We start from the raw sequence: 26,687 nt of genomic DNA on the forward strand, positions 1-26,687 counted from the left end.
CTATGAAAAACACTTATCCCCATTTTTGTCAATTTTGAGTTTAGTACATAATTTGAACAGACAAACTGTCCCTTACACTGTGCCAAAATTTCTTGATGAATGGACCAATAGAAAATGGCCTGAAATAAACTCTTTTTACATTGACTTCCATTGAAAGTTTAAAAGTTTGTTCTCTCTTCTGAAAAGTTGCTGTTTTGGAGATGTGTTTTTCATTGGACAGCAACGATATTCTTTCTTGCTGATGGGTTTACAACTCAGAGCTACTTCAGCTCCTCTCCCGCTCCACTCAGCCTCCCAGTAACAGCGCCCAGTAACACTCTCTCTACTCAGAACCTGCTGATACTCATCAAACCTCTCTGGATGATCAGGATACGCCTGCAGCTCCTCTCCCCTCACCACTCTCCTGTTCTCCTCACTCAGAGAGAGATTATGCTTTACTGTGTTTGGATCCAGTGTGAAATCACAGCCATCTGAGAGTGTGTATAGTAAGTGTGTGTGGGGAAGTGTGTGAGAGTGAATATGTGCAGTAATGGAGCTATTGAACAAGGACTTTATTGAACTTACAGTACAGAACAAAAGGTTGGACACACCTTCTCATTCAATGGGTTTCCCTTTATTTTCATGACTATTTACATTGTAGATTCTCACTGAAGGCATCAAAACTATGAATGAACATGTGGAGTTTTATGTACTTAACAAAAAGGTAAAATAACTGAAAAACATTTTAAATTCTAGTTTCTTTAAAATAGCCACCCTTTGCTCTGATTACTGCTTTGCACACTCTTGCCATTTTCTTAAAGAGCTTCACGAGGTGGCCACCTGAAATGGTTTTCCAATAGCCTTGAAGGAGTTCCCAGAGGTGTTTTGCACTCTGCGGTCCAGCTCACCCCAAACCATGTGGATTGGGTTCAGGTCTGGTGAGTGTGGAGGCCAGGTCACGCCATCACTCCATCACTCTCCTTCTTGGTCAAATAGCCCTAACACAGCCTGGAGGTGTGTTTCGGGTCATTGTCCTGTTGAAACATAAATGATTGTCCAACTAAATGCAAACCAAATGGGATGGCATGTTGCTGCAGGATGCTGTGGTAGCCATTCTGGTTCAGTGTGCCTTCAGTTTTGAATAAATCCCCAACAATGTCACCAGCAACCTGACTTCTGCACAACACAACTGATGGTCCCAACCCCATTGATAAAGCAAGAAATTCCACTAATTAACCCTGACAAGGCACACCTGAAAACCATTTCAGGTGACTACCTCTTGAAGCTCAATGAGAGAATGCCAAGAGTGTGCAAAGCAGTAATCAGAGGAAAGGGTGGCTATGTTGAAGAAACTAGAAGAAACTAATGTTTTCAGTTATTTCACCTTTTTTAGAATCTAATGTAAGTATTCATGAGAATAAAGAAAACGCATTGAATGAGAAGGTGTGTCCAAACTTTTGGTCTGTACTGTATAAATATATACTTACAAACCGGATTCCAAAAAGTTGGGACACTAAACAAATTGTGAACAAAAACTGAATGCAATGATGTGGAGATGGCAATGGTCTATACTTTATTCGTAATAGAACATAAATGACAGATCAAAAGTTTAATCTGAGTAAATGTAACATTTTAAAGGAACAACATGTTGAATCAAAATTTCAGTGTCAACAAATCCCAAAAACATTGGGACAAGTAGCAATAAGGCTGGAAAAATGAAATTTAGCATATAACGAACAGCTGGAAGACCAATTAACACTAATAGGACAATTGACAACATGATTATAAAAGGAGCGTCTTAGAGTCTCAATGTCTCTCAGACGCCAAGGTGGTAAGAGGGTCACCAATTGCAACATTGTTGCGCAGAAAGATTGTGCAGCAATACCAGAATGGTGTTACCCAGCGTAAAATAGCAAAGACTTTTAAGTTATCTTCATCAACCGTGACTAACATCATTAAAAGATTCAGAGAATCTGAAACAATCGCTGTGCGTAAGGGTCAAGGCCATAAAACTCTACTGGATGCTCGTGATCTCCAGGCCCTTAAACGTCACTGCACCTCAAACAGGAATGCCACTCTCAAGGAAATAACAGAATGGGCTCAGGAAAACTTCCAGAAAGCATCATCAGTGAACACAATCCACCGTGACATCTGCTGTTGCCAGCTGAAACTCTACAGTGCAAAGAGGAAGCCATTTCTAAGCAAGCTCCACAAGCTCAGACATTTGCACTGGGCCAGAGGTCATTTAAAATGGAGTGTGGCAAAATAGAAGATTGTTCTGTGGTCAGATGAGTCACGATTTGAAGTTCTTTATGGAAAACTGGGACGCCATGTCATCCGGACCAGAGAGGACAAGGATAACCCAAGTTGTTATCAACGCTCCGTTCAGAAGCCTGCATCACTGATGGTATGGGGTTGCATGAGTGCTTGTGGCTTGGGCAGCTTGCATGTCTGGAAAGGCACCATTAATGTAGAGAACTATGTTCAGGTTCTAGAACAACAAATGCTCCCATCTAGACTTCATTTCTTTCAGGGAAGACCCTGCATTTTTCAACAAGATAATGCCAGACCACATTCTGCAGCAATCACAACATCATGGCTATGTAGGAGCAGGATCCGGGTACTGAAATGGCCAGCCTGCAGTCCACATCTTTCACCTATAAGAAGAAAGGGGGGTGCCACACAGTGGTGAAAATGGCCTTGTCCCAACTTTTTTGGGATTTGTTGATGCCATGAAATTTTGAAACAAAATATTTTTCCGTTAAATTGATACATTCTCTCAGTTTAATGTTACTGTTTAGTGTCACAACTTTTTTGTAATCCGGTTTGTACATGCTTATATTTATACACATATTCAAACACACACACACACACACACATACACATACTTTCTGTTACACACAGGGTTATTCTATTTTACACAGAGTCATTGAGGAGCCATAACCAACCCAAATTCCTGCATAAAGAGGCTGAGTGAAGGTGGTGTAGAATGTGTGTAAGTGTGTGAGAGTGTGTGAGGGTGTATCAGAGGAGACTCTGTAAAAGGACAGAATGCCGGCAGGACAGTCCACATACACTCCTACTCTCCTACAGCCGGAGGGAGGAGTGGAGAGAACAGTTCTCTTATTATTGTGAGAAACGGAGTATCTCTTATCAGAGCAGCTCAGACTCCAGGAGTTTATATTCCGTCCAAACCAACAGTCTGGTCCGTCTCCTTTCCTGCTGATGGTCTTATTACTTAGAGATACAGCAGCTTTTCCGTTCCACTCAGCCTCCCAGTAACAGCGCCCAGTAACTCTCTCTTTACTCAGAACCTGCCAACACCAATTAAACCTCTCTGGATGATCAGGATACCACTGCTGATCCTCTCTCCACTCCACCGTCCTGTTCTGCTCACTCAGAGAAAGACGAGGGTGTGCTGTGTTTGGATCCAGTGCGAAATCACAGCCGTCTGAAAAAAAAACACATTACACACACTGCACTGATACAGAGAGAAAGTGTGTGTGTTTGTGTAAGTGGAGTGTGAGTGTTTGTGAGTGCAGTGGGTCCGAGTGTATTGTGTGGGTGTGTGTTAGTATGAGAGTGTGTTTGAATGATTCTGTGAAACCTGTTCTAGATAAGAGAATGATCTATCAGTGAAACCCTGAACAGCGATATCTGTTAAATAAGATTACAGTGAGGAACTGAATCAGAGAAATATCTAGATCCTCACTTTTATTAGGTCTGAAACTGAGAAAGGACCCGTATGCTAGGAAAGACTGGGCCAAGTTCTCTATACAGCAAAAACTGGAGAGTTGAATTAAGAGTTAAACAGATAAGAGATGATTTTCACTTTCAAAGTGTAATTGTAACACCTTGGGATTTAAATGGTGTTCAATGTTGGAGTTATAGGAGTGATTTAATAGAGTTGAATATTTCAGTGGTAACCCAACTCAATTAACATGATGCTCAACTCTACAGAAAATACTTCTTCAGATGATGAGACAGCATCTTTGCTATTATCCACTTCTCCTGAAAAGAACTAAATTTAACCCAATTATACACTGTAAAAATAATTTCAACTCAATAAAACTCAAGCAACCCCCTCTCACTTTGTTCTTGGTAGAGTTTACTCCATATTTTAAGTTAATTTTACCTAAACTGAATAGCTGAGGCACACTTAAAACGTTATGTCCACCTAAGATTTCTTAATACATTCCTGACATAATTTATTTGCACAGCAAATGTGTATCTCCTCATCCCTCATTCACACATTAGTGTCTATTCTTGCCCACCGAGGCTACTTTAACTTGGAATCAGCTATACTTTATATAATGGTTGACTGCTTGGCCACAGTTTTGTGGAGAGCAAGTTTCTATTATCTTTACTCTAAAGTGTGACTTCATATTAACTGAGAACTGCAGTGCTATAACTATGCTAAAATAGTTTTTCTGTGAAACAATAAGATAGGCTGGCAGAAACAAATAAAGGCCTTTTTGTTTTTTTAGGTTACAAAAACATGAGATTACCTTCTGTGAATCAGCAATGGTTAGTTACATTGAGCGTAAATATTGAAGAATGCCTACAAGCAATTATGGTACTAACTTTTTTAGGTTGTAATTAAATATTTATATGAAGACAGACCTAGTAGGTGAGACTTCACTCAGATGGTGAGTCAGTGGACACCCATTATGCAAATAAATTTTGCCAGGAGCCAATACCTATTTTGAAAGTGATTATTTAACTCAGAATGTGGAGCTATATAAACTCCGACAAAGAGCAGCAATAGTTATGTGGGAGTTCATCCAAAACCAGACTTGTTGCAGTGTAAACTTAAGAAATATGTCCTCTGGTAAGCTGGATATGAACACTGCTGGATCTGGAGCTTGGTCTGACGGCCAGTGTACAGTGGACAGTCACAGAGTCAGAGTGACAGTGGACATGACTTTACCAGTGAAGGACACACAGAAGGTAATTCCCATTAAAAATGTAACAACCTGCATTCTCACTGACTTCAGAAACACTTGACTGAGACTGCACGGGGTGCTAGGTCACTCTCTATCACACTGTGTATCAAAATGTTTTTGGATGAGGAAATTTTAATATCCACAAATGGGAGTCTACCGCAGATCAATAATGGCTCCCTTATGCCCACAGATCAGATCAAATCTCCCAGAATCTAGAAAATGCACGCAGACTTTTTACCCCAATTGCATTTGTGAAAGAGAAGGAAAGCGAAAGAAAGGTGCAGGCAAAACAGAAAGGGTTTTCATTGGCCTGTTCTCTGCAAAGAGTCTATGAGTCAGCCAATCAGTTTTTAATTTTTGTTTTTGTTCTGGAAGGGATGCGTTCAGTAAGAGAGGGAGCATCATGGCTCCCATCAAAACTCATTTCACCTCTGACTACTCCAGTATATCCATGTCTGGTAAAAGACTGAGTAACATTCTTTAACATCAAAATAAGACATCTCTTCTCGTTAAGCAGCAACAACTCTCCAATCTTCCTCAAAGAGACATTCCAACGTTCAGCAATGATGTTTTTTATGTATGGTATATTCATTAAAGCCTTTGCATCTGCCATTGAGCTCAAGACAAATAGTAGTGCAGATAGGCTCTGTTTCTTTGAACAGTCGCCAGTGGCCATCCCAAAGATCTCACTCCCTTACTCATTGTCAACCGTTTTATCCGTCAAGGGTCGCGGATTCCAAAAATCTGTTATGCCTATATGAGGAAAGCATTAGAATGGCCCAATGTTAAATATGAAGACTCTAAAGCACTTCAAGGCTTTGTGATTTTCTTGAGGAGTTGCTGTAATGCAATGGAAGAAATTAGATATTCTCACAAAATTAACTTGTCTTCAAATATGTGTGTGTACTGGAAGTTGTGATGTGGTTACTGTAGATAAGGAGAGTTTAACTGTTTCTGTACTTTTAGAAATTATACAGTGTATCAGTAATTTTGGCTGTGTGTGTATGTGTGTGTGTGTGTGTGTGAGAGAGAGAGTGAGAAAACTTACATTTTTTAAATCCAGGTTTGATTCTGATCTTCCCTCCATATTCCGCTCTAAACACACACAGACACATGCACGCACACGCACGCACGCACACACACACACACTGTGAGATTTTCACTAACTAAAATTCAATGTGTCTCTCTAATAATGTTTATATTATAATACTCTAAACTCATCACGGGTTTTGGATTTTTCAGGGGAACTGCTCACCCTACCCTGGGCAATGAAACCCCTTTATTTGTATACCTTTATATTTTAACCTGAACCAGGTTCTTTCTTGGGAACAACAAAAGCAATGGCTAGTTGGCCATACACACATACAGACAGCGAGTGTATCAGAGACGAACATTTAAACTGTTTACTCTGACTCAGTAAACAGGCTCAGGCTCACTTTAGCTCTACTTTAGCACAGGTTACAGTCAATTCTGCTCTGCCCAAAAACCTCCACACCACCAAATTACTCAGATCCTTGGACTATGTTTGCTGGGTTACCTTCTTTGTAATATTGTCCAGCAAGTTTTTTTATGTATCATTATTTTCTCCTTTTTCTCATTTCCACTCCTAGCGTACTGGCTCATTGCTGCAGCAAATAAAACAGTAGCACTTCAGTGACTGCTGACTGTGCTGTCGAGTCGACCTATCCTGACATATTCCAGGCACATGATTGGTTCAGCGTGGTGCTTCCAACACCTATCTCATGGACACATATGTTCATACCTGAGTGTCTCCAGTTTACAGTGTGGATCCTTTAGTACATTAATTCCTGACTCTCCTGGGTTATTGTAGGTTAGATCCAGTGCTTTCATGTAGGAAGGGTTTGAACTCAGAGCTGAAGCCAGAGAATGACAACCATTCTCTGTGATCATACACCCAGATGAACTACAGAGAGAGAGAGAGAGAGAGAGAGAGAGAGAGAGAGAGAGAGAGAAAGGGTGATGTGTAAGTGAGAAACAAAGAATGGTGACAACATGCCAGACTGAGGGTGAGGAGGCACTTTATTAAAAATTATACTTTCACATAAAGAACACAATACAAATCTAAAAATATCTATGGATTAATCTAGTTTCCAAACTAATTAAAATATTAACATTGTCTTGAAACACAACACTCAACTTTTAATAATTTCTGTAAATATGGTCTTGGCACTGATGTCAAAGAATCATTAGTGTAATTTAGTCTGTATAAACCTAAGCCCTGTTTCTTAAATCGCTTTGTATGATGGAAAAGCATTTAGCCCTTCCTTTTCACAACAAACTAAATATGCTTTCGCACCAAAGATAATGTAGCCTGTAATATGGTAGGTGGAAGTAGTGATGTACTTTTAATGTCCTTCAGCAGGGGGAAGTAAATAAAGTCTTGTGATAGTTGGCTCAACTATTGTTTGGTTCACAGCCAAGGACATTAGTAGGCAGTGCGGGGCATTTAAATAGGGATTTTAGTACTTAATGTGGTTGGTTTGGAGTATAGTAGAGCTGGAAGAGTACGTTGCAATGCACCAGTGAGTTTGGTACACATTGTGGGAGTTCAGACACAGGTCTTAGCTGTTTATGCCTGATTTGTGAGCATGGTTAAAATCTTAAGTCACAAAGTGTACCTAGGGGGCTGAAAAGCATGCATTTGTTTTACAGCCTATAGTAAGGTCCTGTAATAAACTGTAGTCATGTGTATGCCAGTGAAGCCGGTGTGCAATGTGGAAGTACAGATACAGATATCTGCTATTTTTGTTCATTGTCATTGTTTTGTGAGCCATGGGTACATTTAGGTTATAGAGCATGCCTATTTGGCAGAGGTGGAAAAAGTACAGAAAATTTGTAATTGAGTAAAAGTACCTTTACTTTGCTAAAATTCTACTCAAGTAAAAGTAAAAGTACTCATCTAAAAATCTACTCGAGTAAAAGTAAAAAAGTACTCAATTTAAAATGTACTTTGAGTAAAAAGTTACTAGTTACTTTTAATTATTTGATGTAAAAAATTCCAAGTCATAAATTATGTATAGGTGACTATAAACCATATTTTTATATTTTTACAGGTCTTTATTATTTTTTTAACTTGCCATTGCTATGCTGCTATCTACATGTTTTTTTTAACATTCAAGCAGATTGTTTAATGTTCCCAATAAAAACTTAAGGAAATATAATTAAAAACATGAAAGCATACAAAAAAGAATGTTGGTCGGCGCATGCGCAGTGTCGTAAAGAAGCCCATATCGATGGGTTGCATAACTCGACAGAACACTGGTTCCCCCAAGCCGCGCACACAGACCCCAGGCTACACTGATTCACACAGCGTCTCTACCGCTAACAGTAATAAACATTGCTGGAAAAATTCAGCTGTGCTGCCATGGAGAACAAAACTCAGCACAAACTATGTGTGATAAAATCAGCGGAACATGAACACAAGGAACATTATGAGGCGATGACTAGGTGACTATAAGTACTGAAATGGTGCTAAAAAAGTCTTCAGAGATTCTGAGGGATGTTATTATAATATTTTACAGACAGCATAATACCTGTCCTTACTACATGCTTTACCAACCAGCTGTAGACTGTAACTCTGCACAATGAACTTACAAATATTGCATATAGCAATAATATAAAGTACCAGTCAAAAGTTTGGACACATTCAATTCTCATTTTTTTCTACATTTGTTGCAGAGTAATATTAAAGCTATCAAATGTATGTCATATTAATTTACAGAGTTATGCAGTAAACAAAACATAAAAATAGTCAACAAAACCTTTTTTTATAACTTCTTAAGCTCCAAACCTAATTTCCACATGAAAATACATACCCACATTTTTAAGCTTTTTACACTAATATTAAATTATTCAGAGAATTTTAATTTTATCAATTAATATTACAAAATAACTGAAAACACTTAAAAATATACAATTGAACAAGAAAAAAATATATAGGTGCTTTTCAGTTTTTCTTACTTTTAATTTAAAAATGAAATATTTACATGTGTGTTTATATAAGTTTACAGTTCTTTATGTAGCTACAATGTGTTTACATTCACCATGTAAAATTATAAACTGTTTTCACTGGTTAGATATTATAGTGATCTGCTCCTGGGCTATTCCTTTCTTTCTCCAAAGGACTGGAAACTTTATAAGAACAAAAACTACTAATTTTATAACTTATTTTGCAGTAAATAATGTGTTTCTGTATTCTTTATATCTGCCCAGTAACAGTGGAAATGGTTAGCAGTTCCATAATCCTGAGAGTTTCCTGGAATAATGTATAAATGTCCACATTGGATCAAATATGGACGTACGTAAAAAGCAAATATGCAAATTATAAGTAACATTTCTTAAATGTTTATTTTCTAAAAGGAAATACAGCTAAACAGGCTAGACAACTGAAAGACAGAGATTCTAAGCTTCAATATATGGCATATTGTGTGTGTATATATTGAGCCTATAATTATTCATAAACACAGTCAGATATTAATTATGATATTTTTCCGGCCCGCAGGTGGGCCAGGGCACGTTAAGACGATAAAGTAGAAGCGTCAGTGGTGCCTACTAACAACGCTCTCTTAGCTCAGCTTGAAACTCACACGTAGCTAAAAGTGGGTAATCCAGGTCCAGAAATTAAAAATCCATCCCAGGGATTAGGTTGAACTAGCTAGAGCCAGCCAGGCAGTAGGAGCGAAACCTTGAGATGGATTTTTACTTTTTGAACCTAGATTTGAACCCTACACCTAAACTCCTAAAATAAAAGCTCACACGCGCTCTCCAAGCTCCAAGCTCCAAGCTAACCTCAGCATATCCTGGCCTGTACCAAACCACTGCAAACATTACAAATTCACTATCACTAGGATCAACATATAACTGTAGGAAACATTCAGTTTACCTCAATATGCTTCTTCAGATTAGATGGTGAATTTCTGAAATTTTGTGGTGTTGAGCTGCATCGCATCCGAAAAGAGTTCTTTTAATCCAACCATTCCGAAGCCCCTCGCTGCAGCTGGAGACGCATAATCTTCCTATCAACTTTCTCACTGGCGCACTGCTTGAGTTTAGCGTGACGTGCAGGTCATGCGTTAAATACAGACCAATAGAGGGTCTGAATGCTATATGTTTATACTTGTTATCCAACCACAAACTTTCCGGATGGCGCGATTTATCTGTGTTTTTTTATGTTGCCGGAATGAAATGAGGCTATTTTATCCGTGCGCCGTATTTATTTATTTATTTTTTTTAATTCCCAGGCAGTTTTTTTTCCCAGCATTTTTTACTCAGTAACGAGGGAGTTTTCTAATGTAACGAAGTAGATTACTTGTGTCAAAATGTAGTTGAGTAAAAGTAAAATTACCTATTTTAAAAACTACTCTAAAAATGACAAATTACTCATAAAATCTACTTAATTACAGTAACGTGAGTAAATGTAATTCGTTACTTTCCACCTCAGCTATTTGGCTATTTTTAAAGCATGTACTTATTAATTACAGTAGCAGCATCCAGGAGTAGACAGCTGTTGCAGTGCCTTGGAAGTGGATTCCTTCCAAGGCAGACACATTAAACTTTGCAAAGACAACATGTTCATATTCATAAAGTTTTAAAAGTTCAGAAAACAATATTTGGTGGAATAACCCTGCTTTTTCCAGCAGTCTTCCACACTCCTTGTGCAAAGATTCAAGCAGTGCAGCTTTGTTTGATGTGTATGTGTGTGTGTGTGTGTGTGTGTGTGTGTATATATGAGATATTTAAAAGCTGATTTTACATGAATTATCATGTGATCTGTGTGGTGATCTGATGCTTTGGGTTTTGAGTGTAAAGTCGATTCATTAATTAAGTGAATCTATTCACAAACTAAGGATCAATTATTCAAAACATTGTTTAGAAGCCCATGTGTTGATATCATGCTCTGACCTGTGTATAGCAGCAGAGATACTCAGACACTGGATTATACGTCAGAACATGTGATTGTGACTGAAAACTAAGAGACAAAGCTGTGGACGAGTAACAGAAAGTTACTGTGAAAGAAACTTTGAAGGAGTGATTATTATTGTTTTTCATAAATAATGCTGGATCCTCACCAGAGAGTGATGCCGCTGCAGTTTTTAAAAACTTTAATTTCTACACAAATAATTGCTTTAAGCTGATGTTAGTTTCACTGCTGATTTTAGTTTCACATGTGGGACCTGGTTCTGCTTCCTTTTCAATCTCTAGTGATTCTTTGGTGTGTGTTGTTAAACAGTTGTAGCAAGGGGACTTAAGAAAAGCATTCCAAAAAATCCATTCTGATGCTTTCTTTAGAAGCAACCATTTTGAAACACATTTTACAGCATGGAGTTTTTAGATCTGTGTCCGTCGCCATAAAACAGAACTAATTCACACAAGCTCCTGTTTTCCCCCAATTGTGTGTGTGTATGTGGAAAATGCAGGAGGAAGGTCACTCTAAACTGTGGAAGTCCAGAAGGGAGTGTAGGTAGCAGACATAAAAACAAAACGATTTTTGTAAAAACATTGTCCTTAACTCTAATCAATAAAATAAATTTACTGTCAAGATCTAATATTAATGGAACAGTAAATTCTAATATGGCTGTTCAGACAGTGTTGCAATCCCACCAATGTATCAGATTTCTTTACCACATACTGAAGTGGTCCATATGCAGTTTTTTTAGTTAAGCCCCACCTCCAATTACCTCTTATTCTGTTAAAAATTAACTGACAGCAACACTGACCTGAGAATCTGCAGTTTACAGTGTGAACTCTTCAGTCCAGCAGAGAGCAGCTCCATTCCTGAATCCTGCAGGTCATTATTACTAAGATCCAGCTCTTTCAGGGAGGAGTTTTCCAGCTTTAAAACTGATCCCAGAGATTCACATATCTTTCCTCCAAGATTACATAAAGCTACTCTGAAAAACAAAAATAAAAACAAACATTTCCTTAAGAGTTATAAAGGGAAGCTATTGGCAAAATCTTGGCAATAAACCAGTTTTAAGAGTCCTTAACTGAAGTAATCAATAAAATTGATTTATTGGCAGGATCTAATATCATTGGAACAGATAATTGTAATCTGGCTATTCAGACATTGTTGCAATCCCAGCAATGTATCAGATTTCATTATTACATACTGAAGTGGTCCAAATCAGAACTGAATTACCTGCTGCGTGAATGTAACCTAAGTGTCAATTGTAGTTTTGCTAAGATTAGATAGAGACACTGAAAAACTGACACAAGCAGAACAAAAAGAAAACAGGAAATATGAATATAACTACGATCACTGTGGAAAAACACAGACATTAACCCATGAATACAGACTCCTGGCTTCATCACACCTGCACCCACCCAATGCATTTCTTTTAGTTAGGCCTCCAATTACACTTTAGTCTGTTTAAAATGAACTGACAGCAACACTGACCTGAGAATCTGCAGTTTACAGTGTGAACTATTCAGTCCAGCAGAGAGCAGCTCCATTCCTGAATCCTGCAGGTCATTATTACTGAGATCCAGCTCTTTCAGGGAGGAGTTTTCCAGCTTTAAAACTGATCCCAGAGATTCACATGTCTTTACTCCAAGATTACATGAAGCTAGTCTGAAAAACAAAAATAAACACAAACATTTACCTAAGAGTTATACAGGGAAACTATTTTGATACAGTGAAAATAAGAAAACCAATTCTTTAATATGTCCTGATCTAAAGGAATATTTGAAAGGACAAAGGTTAGAAAACAGAATTAAACTGTAAAATATAGCGTCTGTCTAAAGTACCCACAATTCTTTATACTGAGATTGTAATTATGCAGAAATAAGCAATACAGTTTTCCTCTGGATTAACTTAAAATGTTGTTTTCATCCGTGCCTGAATTACATATGTTCTGGCTTACAGATAAGCTTATTACCAAGAATTCACTCGAGCATGTTGTAAAAAGGGAACGTCATTCAACTGTAGAGTCTTCATTAGTTTGTTTTCATTTGTTGTTCTACTGTGGTAGCAAGGGAACTTCAGAAAAGTATTCCAATAAATTCATTGTGCCGCGTCTTTTAGAAGCAACCATCTTTGAACACATTTTACAGTGTGAACTTTTTTTGGTCTGCGTCCATCAGCATAAAACCAAACTAAATCACACAAGCTCCTGTTTTTTCCCAATCACTGTGTTGTTGTTTGTGCATGTGTGGCAAACGTGGGAGGAGGATCACTCCGAACTACAGAAGCCCAGAAGGGAGCATAGGTAGCAGACATAAAACGAACAGATTTTTATAAAAACACTGTCCTTAACTGAATGAATCAATAAAACTGTTTTATTGCCAATATCTAATATTAATGGAACAGATAATTGTAATCTGGCTATTCAGATAGTGTTGCAATCCCACCAAAGTGTCAGATTTTAATACCACATAGTGAAGTGGTCCAAATCAGAACTGAATTACCTGCTGTGTGAATGTAGCCTAAGTGTCACTTGTAGTTTTGTTAACATTAGATAGAGACACAGAAAAACACAAGCATAACAAAAAGAAGACAGGAAATATAACTACAATCACTGTGAAAAAACACTGATATTAACCCATGAATACAGACTCCTGGCTTCATCACACCTGCATCCACCCTATGCATTTCTTTTAGTTAAGCCCAACCTCCAATTACCCCTTAGTCTGTTTAAAATGAACTGACAGCAACACTGACCTGAGAATCTGCAGTTTACAGTGTGAACTCTTCAGTCCAGCAGAGAGCAGCTCCATTCCTGAATCCTGTAGGTCATTATTACTGAGGTCCAGCTCTTTTAGGGAGGAGTTTTCCAGCTTTAAAACTGATCCCAGAGATTCACATGTCTTTACTCCAAGATTACATGAAGCTAGACTAAAAACAGTAATAAACAAAAACATTAACAATTATACAAGGAAACTATTTTGATCCATTAAAACCTATTCTTTACTATGTCCTTATATAAAATAATATTTCAAATGTCAATTAAAGATTCTAACGTAAATTAATGATTAAGAAAACTAACTTACGCAACAAAAAAAAGAAAAAGAAACACAAATCACTAACCTACCTCCCTAACTAAACAAACCAAGAGAAAACATAGAAAAATAAACTCTTCCTCCCCACTGAGAGAACTTATAAGAATGTCTTTTTTCCACTGCAAGAACAGAACAAACAATGTTTTCTCCAAAGGTTTTTACCATCAGCTTAGTTCTAACAATTCCACAGGCTGCAAACTTTGTATTGACCACACTTTATTCACCATCGTCTATCCAAAAACAAGGCTGTGGGCTATGCAAGTAGCATTAGACTGCTGGTATCAGTCTAAACACTGCTTCGTTCCCAAGTTCACGTCTTCAAAAAAGAAAGAAATCTTATAAAAGTCAAGCTCTTTATTTGATATTTGATATTACAGATTAACGTAGATAGTTCAGGAACACATAGGAAATATACTAATACACAACAATGTGAATAATGCGAATCAACCAGTGATTCACAGCAACCTAATTCTAAACATCAGCAGTTCTTTAAAAACTGTGTGAAGGTCTGAATGAAAATACTCACATAGCTCCTCTGGATATTTTGACTACTGGCAGCAGCCTCAGAAAACACTCCTCTGATGGCTCATATTTGCTGAGGTCAAACTCATCCAGCTCTTCTTCTGAGTTTACCAACACAAATGCCAAAGCTGACCACTGAGCAGGAGAGAGTCTGTCCTGATGAAGACGACGGTCACCACCTCCACTCAGGTATTTCTGCACTTCCTGCACTAGTGAGTGATAATTCAGTTCATTCAAACAATGGAAAAGATTGATGGATTTTTCTGGAGAAGAGTTCTCCTCAATCTTCTTCTTGATGTATTTGACTGTTTCCTCACGGTTGTGAGAGATCCTCTCTGTCAGGGTCAGTATGCTTCGTAAGAGAGCCTGATTTGACTCCAGTGAGAGACCCAGAAGGAAGCGAAGGAACAGGTCAAGGTGTCCGTTCTCACTCTGTAAGGCTCTGTCCACAGCTTTGTTAAGGAAGTCAGACATGGTTGACCTGCTGAAGAGTTTAGATATCTCAGTGGACTGGTGTTTATTGTTTTGCTGTTCAGTGTTTGGCTGTTCATCACTTTGCTGTTTCAGAGCCTTTTTGTTCAGCAAGTTAATCTTTGCTGATCTGCTGTAAAGCTGGGAGAGATCACTGGTTTGCTGTTCAGTGTTTTGGTGATACAGAACTTTTCGGTCAATGGAGCAGAGAAATGCATATAAAGCAGCGAGGAACTCCTGAACACTCAGATGTACAAAACTGAAGACCTTCCCCAGGTGCAGCTCATGTTCCTCCCTGAAGATCTGGGTGCACACTCCTGAGTACACTGATACTTCTCTAATATTGATGCCACTCTCTCTTAAATCTTCCTCATAGAAGATCAGGTTTCCTTTCTCCAGCTGCTGGAATGCCAGTTTCCCCAGAGCCAGAATACTTTCTCTAGTTTGCTGAGGATCAGGGTCACTTTTCCCACTGTACTTCTGGCTCTTGTGTTTGATCTGAAAGATCAGGAAGTGTGTGAACATCTGCGTCAGGGTTTTGGGAATTTCTCCACTCTCAGCTTCACTCAGCATTCTCTCTAGAACAGTGGCTGTAATCCAGCAGAAGACTGGTATGTGGCACATGATGTGAAGACTTCTTGAAGACCTGATGTGTGTAAAGACTTTGTTGGCCAGATCATGATTCCTGATCCTCTTCCTGAAGTACTCCTGCTTCTGAGGGTCACTGAAACCCCGCACTTCTGTTACCTGGTCAACACACTCAGGAGGAATCTGACTGACTGCCGCTGGTCGAGAGGTGATCCAGAGGAGAGCAAAGGGAAGCAGATTCCCCTTGATGAGGTTCGTCAGCAGAACATCCACTGAGGTTGGTTCTTCTATATCCACCAAGTTCTCATTGTTCTGGAAATTCAGAGGCAGTCGACACTCGTCCAGACCATCCAAGATGAACATGATCTTGTAGCTCTTATAATGTCTTTTTTTTAAATCTTGTGTTTCTGGGAAGAATCTCTGAAGAAGATTCACCAGACTGAGCTTCTTCTCCTTCATCAGATTCAGTTCTCTAAAAGGAAGTGGAAATATGAAGAGAACATCCTGATTTACTTTTCCTTCAGCCCAGTCCAGAATGAACTTCTGCACTGAGACTGTTTTTCCAATTCCAGCAACTCCTTTAGTCAGTACAATTCTGATGGGCCGGTTCTGTTCTGGTAAGGTTTTGAAGATGTCGTTGCAATTGATTGGTCTTTCCTGTGTTTGCCTTTTCCTGGATGCAGCTTCAATCTGTTTTACCTCATGTTCCTGATTCACATTTCCTCCATCTACCTCTGTGATGTAGAGCTCTGTGTAAATCTCATTTAGAAGTACTGAGTTTCCATGGCCTGAAATTCCTTCATTAATTCTCTGATATTTATCCCTCAGCTTGGATTTGAGCTTTCGTTGGCATGCTGGGGCTAATTCTGATAAAGACAATAAGGAAATGTTATTAGCTGTGATCATCATGAAAGATCCCTGCGTATAATAACTCTGATATCCTCCTAAGACCCGAACTCTTTACTACTTGGGCTAGTTAGCACCTGATTAGAACAAAAAACAAAGAATTGTCATTTTTACATGATGTAGTTTCTGAGAACAATTATGTCCACATTTGAGGACTTTTATTTTATATTTCTATAGAACACAATGAAACAACAAGTATGCCCATTTGAGCAATATGGATCATTTAAACTGCTTCAACACAAGGACATAAAGTAAAAAAAAAATTCTGAACAAAAACTGTCACATGTTAAACTCTTCTGCCACCACTAGTGACAGTGACAGTATAATGGCCTCATAAGAGGACACCAGGCCCTTGTAGTGCAAAATATAGCATTGTGGTCTAGACAACCCAAAATGTCATGTCCACACATGTGGACGCCAGGCCTAGGAGGATATAGTAGATAATTGTTTATGAATACATTTGATGCTGTGACAAAATCCAGTTAACTATTGTATATAATTCCAATTTAAAAAGCAGAACTTCTCTAAAGACATTAATTAGCACTGTAAGGTGGTACCCAGGGTCATGACCCAGAACTCTTACTGCTCTCTAGTGTGTTAGCGAGGTCTGTCTGCTTCATGTTCCTCAGGATGTGCAGTGTGATGTTCAGCACCCCCTCTTTCTGACCATCCTCCACCTCTCTCTCAGAGCATGCTGGGTAATCTGGACTCAGGAGCTTCTGGAATGTGTTCAGCTCGTTCTTCACCAGAGAGATAAACTTCTGCTGCAGCTCCTGATTAAGAACAAACATCAGATAATTGCTAAAGCTGTAACAATACAGAGAGAGAGATGATGACACTGATCTGAGGAGGAAAGGAGTTATGGAAGCTCTAGTGTGTAAAAAAAAAATAAACATCAAGTTACTGAACAGCATCTTATAGCATTATATTAACATTGTTACAGTTATAATACTCCAGAAACTGAAGGTGAATAAATTAGAATTAGTATAACATTTTTAAAATTAAATAAAACTGAAATGTAAAAAAAAACAGGAGATCCCCATCACATATATAGTTTAGGACTCACCTTAAATATGTTGTCCAGGTTTTCCCTGTAATTGTTCATTTTCTTCCTACTGTGGAAGAATAGAAAATCCACACTGTAATCCACATGAATAACTCTGCTGTTCTAAAAAGCTTTTGTTTCAATAAAATATGTTATGATTATTAATAAAATAAAGAATATCATAAAATCAGATAAAACTTAAATACAAACTTTTAATTAAACCAACAATTTTCTTAATGTCTCTTAAGATTTAGAAAACATAGCTCAACTGTCTGATAATTAAAATAAATATTTTTTGTAATTAGGCCATCCTTTATCTGAAGTTTTGTGGCAGGTGTAAAAACCTATTGATTTGAACCACTTTGTCAGTGCCTAATTTGTTCTACAATCAAGAATAATTACATTCAGCTCTGGAATAAAATAAGAGCGCACTTAAAATGATGAGTTTCTTTGATTTTAAGGGGAAGATGGATGATCACAGACATCCAACCTGAATGAAAAAAATAATAATTTGCACCAGTGGTGGCATACATTTATCCAAAAGCAGTGTGTAAGACTGGTGCAGGAGAACATTATGCCAAGATGCATTAAAAAGTGTGACCTATTTATATACCTATAAATAGCAAAATCAGAGAAACTGATTTAGAAACTGAAGTGATCTCTTATTTTTTTCCAGAGCAGTATAATTAAATGACAAACAGTATCGATCAGCAACAATGTGAATGTAATTAGAAAGGAAACCGCTAGAAAGTTTTCCAGCATGACTTAATTAAATTATGTTCTAAAGTGTGTTCTCATTTATTCTGAATATATTTCTGTTTTATGTAATGTACTAGAACCTATTCTTCCCAATCCTGGATGTATTTACTCACCCCAGCAACTGAGATGTTAAATATATGCACAACAAAAGACTTTTATTTTATTCCCTGCCATTAAACAAGCAAAAAAGGTCATGTTTTAATGAACTGTAACACAGTTCTATAGGCTATAAAACAATCAAAATTGTTTCTTGTCTACCAGACACATAAAGTACTTTGTGGTTTTAGTCACCAGATAGAGCTAATGTGCTATGTATCATAAAGCTTTGTGTGGAGAATCTTTTTTTACACAGTATGGAGAAACGAATCAGTGCTTATATTAGATTCAATTTGCCATCAATAATATTTTAGAAACCTTAGCAGAGCAATTTCAGCACTAAGAGGAAATATCAAGGGTGGAAGAAATTATCAAAGTTGATCATTTATTGAATAATAAACGATAACTTAATTATCACAACAGGCCAACACACATTACCCAGTACGTTAATAAGTATGTTAATAAGTCGTTAAGGAGTGGTGAGAAAACTTCCTAGTCTAGAAAATCACTGTTCAATTCAGCGTTTTTGAGTGGTATGGCGTTTCCGTGTGGACGGGGATATTAAAAAAAAAATGCTGATTGTGTGGACAAAAACAACAATAATCAAGCATTTAAATGGCCTTTTAAAAGGTAAATAAGACCGTTTTTTTTCTGGGGTTAAAAGTATGATTCTGGCTGTAACTGGAAATATCTGCACCAACCTGTGCAGAACTGAGGTGCACTGCTTTGGACAGACTGTCTGCAGTGTTTACGCCCATTCCCCCTCCCCCTCTCCCTTTTCAGCAGCAGACAGCTCACTCAAAACACTGTTGCAACATGTTTTTATTGTCTTAGGTGACATCACACGTCCCACCATGTGACTATCGCGTGTGCGCACATCGTGATGATGATGCTTAAACCATATATCATGCAGCCCTCCTAAGTTTTACTCACTGTGGGTCAGAGGTCATATCTTCACTGCTGAGACCATGAGGTTCCCCCATGGACCGGTCAGTCTTCATAGAAACACAGCTGGGCTCTGGAGAAGCTCCTCTCTGGGTTTCAGTTCTGTTAACATTAAACACAGTGAAACTCCAGCATTTACACAGTGAAACTCCAACACACAGCACATCTTTAATAAAGATCAGGAACTGAAGAGCTTCACTCTCAGAACAGAACAGTAGTTTAGTGCAGTGATGTACCGAGACCCAGAGCTTCCTCCTCCACTCCTGAAGTTTATAGGGTCCCCCATGGACCCGTCACTCTTCATAGACACTCCACTGGGGGCTGGAGATGCTGCTCTCTTCTCCCTGTAAACAGATCTTCATGATGATCCATGGTGAGAGAAAAGTATGGAGTAATGACTTCCTTTACTAAAACTTATTCACAGGTTCCAGACTAAGTTCTTTATAACTGTCCCAAAAGCTTCCCAAAGCTTTCTGTCAGCTGCCCCAAACTGAAAAACACTTGCCCAATAAATATACATATTTATACTCCAACAATACTGTTGCATATATTGGTGTGTTTGTTATAATGTCACAATCCCATCACTTAATCTTTACTATGTGTATTTTATATATCTGTGACTAATTAAAATTATGTATTGGTAAAAGCTACACAATTCCACAATCATGCCATTTTATAAAGTGCAATTCCCATTGGAATTTTACTGAACTATAACAGAGATATAGATCAAAACAGAAGGGAACAGGTGTTTCTGAGAGAAGCGTTATTCCAAAGCTTTAAATCACTTCGATCTGATCTAAACAAATGCAGCACATCTGGTGATTCCGGTTATACTTACCTGTTGTACTTACCTTTAAAACTGTACAGACTGTAATCGACATGTGGAGCTTGCTCTGGGGAAAGCCCAAGCACCCTAGGCTACCTCAGGTGAAGGTTAATTAGGATAGGTATGTATATGTTAGAGAATGTGCTCTGTTTATTGCCAGCATTAATTAGTCCTTATGTAAATATGGCCTGTAAATAGTCACTGTCTATTGTTTTGCTGATCGGCTGTTTTATACAGATGGGATGGGATGGGGGGGGGGTGCTGGTTCAGGGAGTCACCTGATGCAGATTATATTTATATTAACTGAGCTTAAAATAACTGATGAAAAGAAAATATTATTTTAACTACTTCTGGATGTCTGTAAAGGTGAGAGACTCTCAATTGGGTTTGGTTTCTTCTTTAATACTGATAAAAACAAACATGTATGTGTACAATAACCATTACTCCTCCCACTGTGGTTTATGGGTAACCGTCCAGCTGAAACTCTAACTATAGTAAATTAAAAGGCTTGTGTTCCAGTGCTGTAGTTATTAGAACTTTCCAAAGGCCAGTTAAAGGACCAGCCAGTCTGGATACCCCACTGGACACTGGAGAAACTGATCTGAGTTTCTGACCTGAATTAAACATGAGCTTTTCACAAACCCATGAACACTGAGTTTATATGTTTGTCACTGTAGTTTCTGAACAATACATTTCAGGCTGTAATGATTATAATGAGGGTGATAATATTAAACATAGTCAGAAATGAATCCACTTTTTTGTAAGCGATTGTTGAGGTTTTGTGAATCCAGAGCAGGGGGGTGTTTCCTTAACAGCTCAGCAAAAATATCTTGTTTAAATTTCCTACATGCTAATGCTAATATAAACCCAGACAGCATGTGGTAATATTCGAGACGGTTCCTCTCAATGGATCTGGTCTGGAGGACCAGCTCTGTTCTGGTTCTAGCATTATGTAACTGAACCTTGCCAGCTGCAAACAGCCCGGCACCTACCCCTTCACCATAGCAACCACTTAAACACTACAGTAACCCCTAATACTGTTACTGTCCCTAAATAAAACATAATTGCACTTTACAGTAGAATACAGAAAAATGAATTTAACTATTAGATATTAAAGGCATACATTTACTTTAAAAACAGATTAGAAATACATTCTTTTATAAGAATAATAGCTAGTTTGTTTTTGTATGTTTCAATAGAGCACAGGGTTCTGAGTCTGGTCCAGGAGAACATCTGTTCTCAATATTTTAATACTTTACATTATGCAGATCACAGGTCCAGGATTAGAGCTGCAACCATTACAATACAAATCTACTTTACAAATTAAACTCATCACTTAATTTACTCACTTTAGAACAGGAGGTTCTCCTTCACTGCTGGAGTTCTGAAGATCCATCATTTACTCTTCTTCATTCACACACAGCTGAACACTGCCGACACCGACCCCTGAGAACAGATCAGCCGTTAGAATAAAAGCATTATTCTTAGAACAATAACGTTATTGTCAGGACTGCATTAAACAATACCTAATAAACAATTACAAATAAGCCTACATATTACAGAGACATTTACTCTTGTTATAATTATTATAATTCAATTATTACTAGTAATATTACTACATTACACAACATTATAAATATAAAGACTACTCTATAATCAATAATACTAAACATTATTATGTTGCTGAACAATTATTAGTGTTTTTCTCAGGTTATTAAACAGTTGCTATGCAACCACAGACAGTCAGTACATTGCAAATAGTTGCTTTAATTGTGCCATAAATATACTTTGTCATTTGTTTGTTATGCTTTCTTAAAATAGTTATTTCTTTATTAGATTATTTTTTTCAGGTGAAGTTTATTAAACTACATTAAAAGAGTAAAAAAGTAAAGACTGTTCAAAGTGGAATTACATCACCTGTACAAAGATTTCTGTGGCAAGTGAACTCATTCCTCTTGGTTGTGTGCAGCCAGCAAAGTGTGTATTATCCCTGCATTCAGAGGTGCACATATTTTACTTGCATTTTCTGTTGTATGTATGATTTAAATAAGAGTTAGCAAAGGTTTTCAGTTCAGGTTTCAGTTCAGGTTTTCATTTATTAAAATGTGAATTTAAAATAAAATAATACCTAATTAAAAAATTACCGGTTAAACTCTCTGCCTCCACCAGGAAGTCCTGATATTCTGGAAAATTATCTATAAACTACTTCAGCCCCCACAAGGTTCCAGTGTGGAATAATAGATTTATATGAAGCAGGAGAAAATCTATATTAATAGAAGATTGGATAAATAAACAAATATAGCAAAATCTACACCCCGCAGAATCCAAGCAGTAATATATTTATATTTGATTACTTTAAATATAAATACAATATGAAAAGTTCTATTAAAACTTGTCACAAACTATTCATGCCATTCTTATTAAATGAATTAAGAATAATTAGGATATACCCCACTGCCCAAATGACAAAATCTAAATATAGACTAAGTTTAGATATCTAAAAGAACAAAGATACAGTATTACCTTGAGTAAGTATTATTAACTTAATATACCTGAGTTTAACCAGAAGAACGTAGGTGCTTATAAACCTGATACACCTGATGTGTGAGCTACCCAAGCAAAGTATTTAAAATCTCCTTTCCCCCTAAATATAAAGAAATACATTTTAAATCCATAAATGTAAATTTCCATTTAAATGATTTGATCAAGATAACATTTAAAATGGACATAGAAAACTGACACCTATTTTAGATAAATATGGGAACTACAGAGAACTGTTTTTTGCTGTAAAAATCTAGAAACTGAGGAAATGCAAACATGGGAGTCTAAACTCCAAATCCATAGATGTATTTTTTTTCCTCCCACAAAAATATCCAATTAAGGATCATTTTGAAAGACAAGCATCTACATTTTCTGATAAACAATATTATAATTATAACCAAATACTACATAGATAAATGTTGCTTTGTCAAATCTGACCCAGCATGAACTACACTAAAAACTGAATTTAACTTTATAAAGAAATGCACGGAAAGTCAGTACTGCCCAAACAAACACACTATCAGCTATCAGATGAAATGATCTATAATAGTTTGAGGAAAATGATTTAGCTTTTTATTGGTCAAAAATAAAGTTTTAACCCTTTCAAAATTATTTTAAGGAATTATTATTATCATAATTAATAATCAGAATAGTACATATTCACTTATTCCTCATTTTAATAGTATAATGTCTTATATAACACTGTGTTACACCATACGCAACACTCCGATACACAAACACCATACCTTTTGTCCCTACCACCTACTTTAATGTTTCACATTTCCGAGAAAAGAGAAAAACCTGCTGGAGCACATTTTATTCTAGTTACATCAGAAGTGCGGTTGAAGTTCATACTGAACCATAAACACAGCAGCAGTGTGGAGAAGGGGCTGTGTGAGCTGTGAGTTATGGGACTTACATTAATTGACTTACATTATCACATTATACCCATTTTTATTTTAATTAACAATAACATTCATGTCACACCATATGACAACTGTAGTCACTAAGACTGTAAACTAGTGAATAAACATAAATTTCAAGAAAAAATCTTATCACGGAAATCACTGGGTTATATTCTACCACCTCTTATATTTCCAAATATATATATGGTTTTGTAAATCAAGCTGCTTGTTCTTACACAACTTTCTCAGTTTGACAAAAACGTACCATATAGTATCTAAAGTAACTGTCTTAAAACTTAGAGATAAATAAAATATAACACAATAATAAACCATGATAAAACCGATAACTAATACTTTAATGTCACGCTGATAAATAATATATAATGAAAGTGTCATTAGTATAGCAGTTTTTATCAGACTGATCATGTGACCTGACATATCTTCCTTTTCTCCCTTCCTTGATGTGCTCAGATCTTTATCCACAGTAAATATACTGGTCAAGCTGATTAGCTAGGGTTAGGGTTAGGGTTAGGGTTATAACCCTCAGTAAATCTGTCCTGCCTTTAACTGAAAATTCTGATTTCTGAACTCTTTCATATACAGGTCACTTCTGATTCCATTTTCAGGAAGAAGATTGAGTCAAATGTTTTTTTTTTTTTGTTTTTTTTTTTTTAGAACTTGCTGTGTTTTTCTTCTGTGGTGTTACTAATAAAATACTTGGACCATATTTCTGTAAAGCTGCTTTGTGACAACATTCATTGTAACAAAAAAACCCTATATAAATCCATTTATTTTGAGCTGAAACCAGCTTCACCCAAAACAGCTGACTCGTTGTTTCCCACTGGATTTATTTTTCTGCATAAGTACACTTCCTTAAAATCTGCTGCATTTCTGTCTATTAAGATTTTATATAAATGCTTCAACAAGATAAAACTCACAATATAATAATTTATGTATTTTTCTATAAGAATGTGCTGATTTAAAGTTTATCCAAATATTAATCTTACCTTTATACTTCTGGATTCTGCAGTGAAAACAGTCCTCTGTGTTTGAACTCAGTGTCTCTTCATAAACTGAAAGTATTTCTGAGCTGTGTGTCTGATCAAAACACAGAAAGAGTTGTTCAGTGAGCATAAACTGGTTAGTCTGGTTTCTGATTGTGTTGTCACATCTGTAAGAATGTTTTCAGGTGTTTCCCAGGTATCATAGTTTGTATCCAGTGGCCAGTTAGCAGAGAATTCTATAGGAGCATTTAGCAATGTTTTTAAAAGGTTCTCCTGTAACATTACACATATAATGTTCCAGGAACATTCTGAAAATGTGTAAAATAATTATGGTTTGCATTTCTTAATTAACATTCCCAGTATGACAATAACTAACATTACAGTCTCTAAAGTAACCTTTTAAATACTTAAATACAAAATAAATAACAATAAAAAAAACATAATAAAATTGATGACCAATTACTTTAATATCCCACTGATAAATAACTAAATCTAATGAATGTCATTTTACAAACCAATATTTTGAGCATTTATTTAAATGTTAATTAATTAAAATGGTAAATTATTACATTATTAATTTAAAATTGTATGTTTTCTGAATTAACACTCATACAAAAAAGCAAACAATTATTTACTTATACATAATATTACTTTTTAAAAACTACAACTATCAAATGAGAAAAGCCTTTGTATAACTTTAAACAAATAAACAGCAAAATGTGTGGTTCACATCTCCAATTTCTCCAATAATGCATTCATAACTGACTGTACAGCCATACAATCATTACTGGTTTAATGATAAATAGAAGGCTATGATAAGGTAAACTTTGAGGATAATTAACTCTTACAAAGGTAAATTAGCTTAAAAAGAGTTTTAAAAAGTCAAAGTGTAAGTTATGTTTAAAAAATTAAAAACTAAATTAACTTTAAAATTAACTTTGAACTGTGTGAATAAACGTAAAATCTGTTAGACAGCTTACAAGCTAAATTTGAGGAATTTTTATTTTTGCTGAGGTAAATTAGCTTTAAAACTGATAGTAGGTAGAAGAATTGTCAAAACTCTGTCAAATATTTTCGTCCAAACTGTTCTTACTCACAAAAAAAAAAAACAGTTAATAAATAGTCTTTCTCCTCAGAAACTTTGGGTACATTAAATAGCTAGCTTAGCTAACACTAAAAAGATAGATAATTTAGCTGGTTCCAACCTTTTATCCTTAAACCAGTGTTTAATTAACACTAGTTTTAATCTAAAGTTGTTTAATATCATCAACTTACCCATAAAGTATTAGTGTTTTCTCCGTTAATTGAACAGTTTAAGAGAAACAGAGCTAATTCACTGCTAACTCTGTTAGCTGCTAACAGGCTAATGTGACAGGAATCTGACAGGAGAGCGTCTCGCGCCGGATCACAGCGCGCATAAAGAGCGCGTGAGGGCAGCGCTAATATAAACTACTGCTTTAAAACCACTGAAACTTACATAAAATAACCTGTCTAACTGCTTCTAGAAACATCCAGGATATAATAATTCATTATTAATATAGTAATATTATAATAGTTATTATTATTATTAATAATAATAATCGCTGATCCTTCCGCTGGGAAATGTAGTGCGCTGATGTTGCAACCAGAGACAGCCAATAGAGGAGAAGTCCGCCAGCGGTTCCGCTCTGGGAACAGTGGAGGGTAAAAGTTTGGGCAGATTTTAATTCTATTGTTTTCTGTTTCAAATAACAGATATAAAGAGTTAGAAAAGGTTTCAATAGCAACCAGATGCTTAGATGTATTATTAAAATGTAATTTTAAATATAAAAATGGCCTGTAACCCAAAAGAGCCCACAGTGAAATACAGTTCTGTGAAAAAAGTATTTGTTTTTTGTCATTCTTGCATTTTTCAGATTAACAAACAAACCTAATAATATCCAACAAACATAACCTGAGTAAACACAAAAAGCATTTTTTAAACAATTTGTTTGTTTGTTTGTGTTTTGTGCCATATCAGCAACGTATTGGCTATTTTATGGCATCGACAATGTTCGTGACTTGAGTATCACATACTTAAATCAGTATCTTCATATGAAGAACTTCCAGGAAATAAGTATTTTAGCTGGTGGATTTTTTTTAAACAGTTCTTTCAAT

The 26,687-nt window shown here is 36.6% G+C and overlaps 1 protein-coding gene across 4 annotated transcripts; it reads right to left on the reverse strand.

The window, feature by feature from the left end:
* Nucleotides 1-803: 803 nt before the first annotated feature.
* Nucleotides 804-24,640, reverse strand: LOC111189958 (NACHT, LRR and PYD domains-containing protein 12-like). 4 transcript variants are annotated; one of them, XM_049468667.1, is made up of 14 exons: nt 24,555-24,640; nt 22,019-22,091; nt 21,451-21,547; nt 19,512-19,619; nt 19,264-19,377; nt 17,497-17,545; nt 17,014-17,203; nt 14,470-16,390; nt 13,606-13,779; nt 12,343-12,516; nt 11,663-11,836; nt 6,688-6,849; nt 5,974-6,020; nt 804-3,430 (listed from the first exon to the last, which is right to left on the reverse strand). In XM_049468667.1, the coding sequence occupies exons 3-14, from the start codon at nt 21,498-21,500 to the stop codon at nt 2,886-2,888; spliced, it is 3,708 nt and encodes a 1,235-aa protein (XP_049324624.1). In that variant the 5' UTR covers nt 21,501-21,547; nt 22,019-22,091; nt 24,555-24,640; the 3' UTR covers nt 804-2,885. The 4 variants fall into 4 exon arrangements, with proteins under 4 accessions (XP_049324624.1, XP_049324634.1, XP_049324628.1 ...); XM_049468677.1 differs by lacking the exon at nt 12,343-12,516; XM_049468671.1 differs by lacking the exon at nt 11,663-11,836.
* Nucleotides 24,641-26,687: the final 2,047 nt, after the last annotated feature.

Source organism: Astyanax mexicanus, chromosome 1, assembly GCF_023375975.1.
Source record: "Astyanax mexicanus isolate ESR-SI-001 chromosome 1, AstMex3_surface, whole genome shotgun sequence".
In the NCBI taxonomy this organism is placed as follows: Eukaryota; Metazoa; Chordata; class Actinopteri; order Characiformes; family Acestrorhamphidae; genus Astyanax; species Astyanax mexicanus.

What these genes read in the sequence shown, in the direction of transcription:
- LOC111189958 (XM_049468667.1), bottom strand. Translation starts at nt 21,500, where the DNA reads ATGATGGATCTTCAGAACTCCAGCAGTGAAGGAGAACCTCCTGTTCTA. An exon ending in TGTAAACTGCAGATTCTCAG is followed by an intron (nt 6,850 to 11,662) that starts GTCAGTGTTGCT and finishes CTCTCTCTGTAG; the next exon opens with TTCATCTGGGTGTATGATCA. An exon ending in CAAACCTGGATTTAAAAAAT is followed by an intron (nt 3,431 to 5,973) that starts GTAAGTTTTCTC and finishes TTTTTTTTTCAG; the next exon opens with ACGGCTGTGATTTCGCACTG.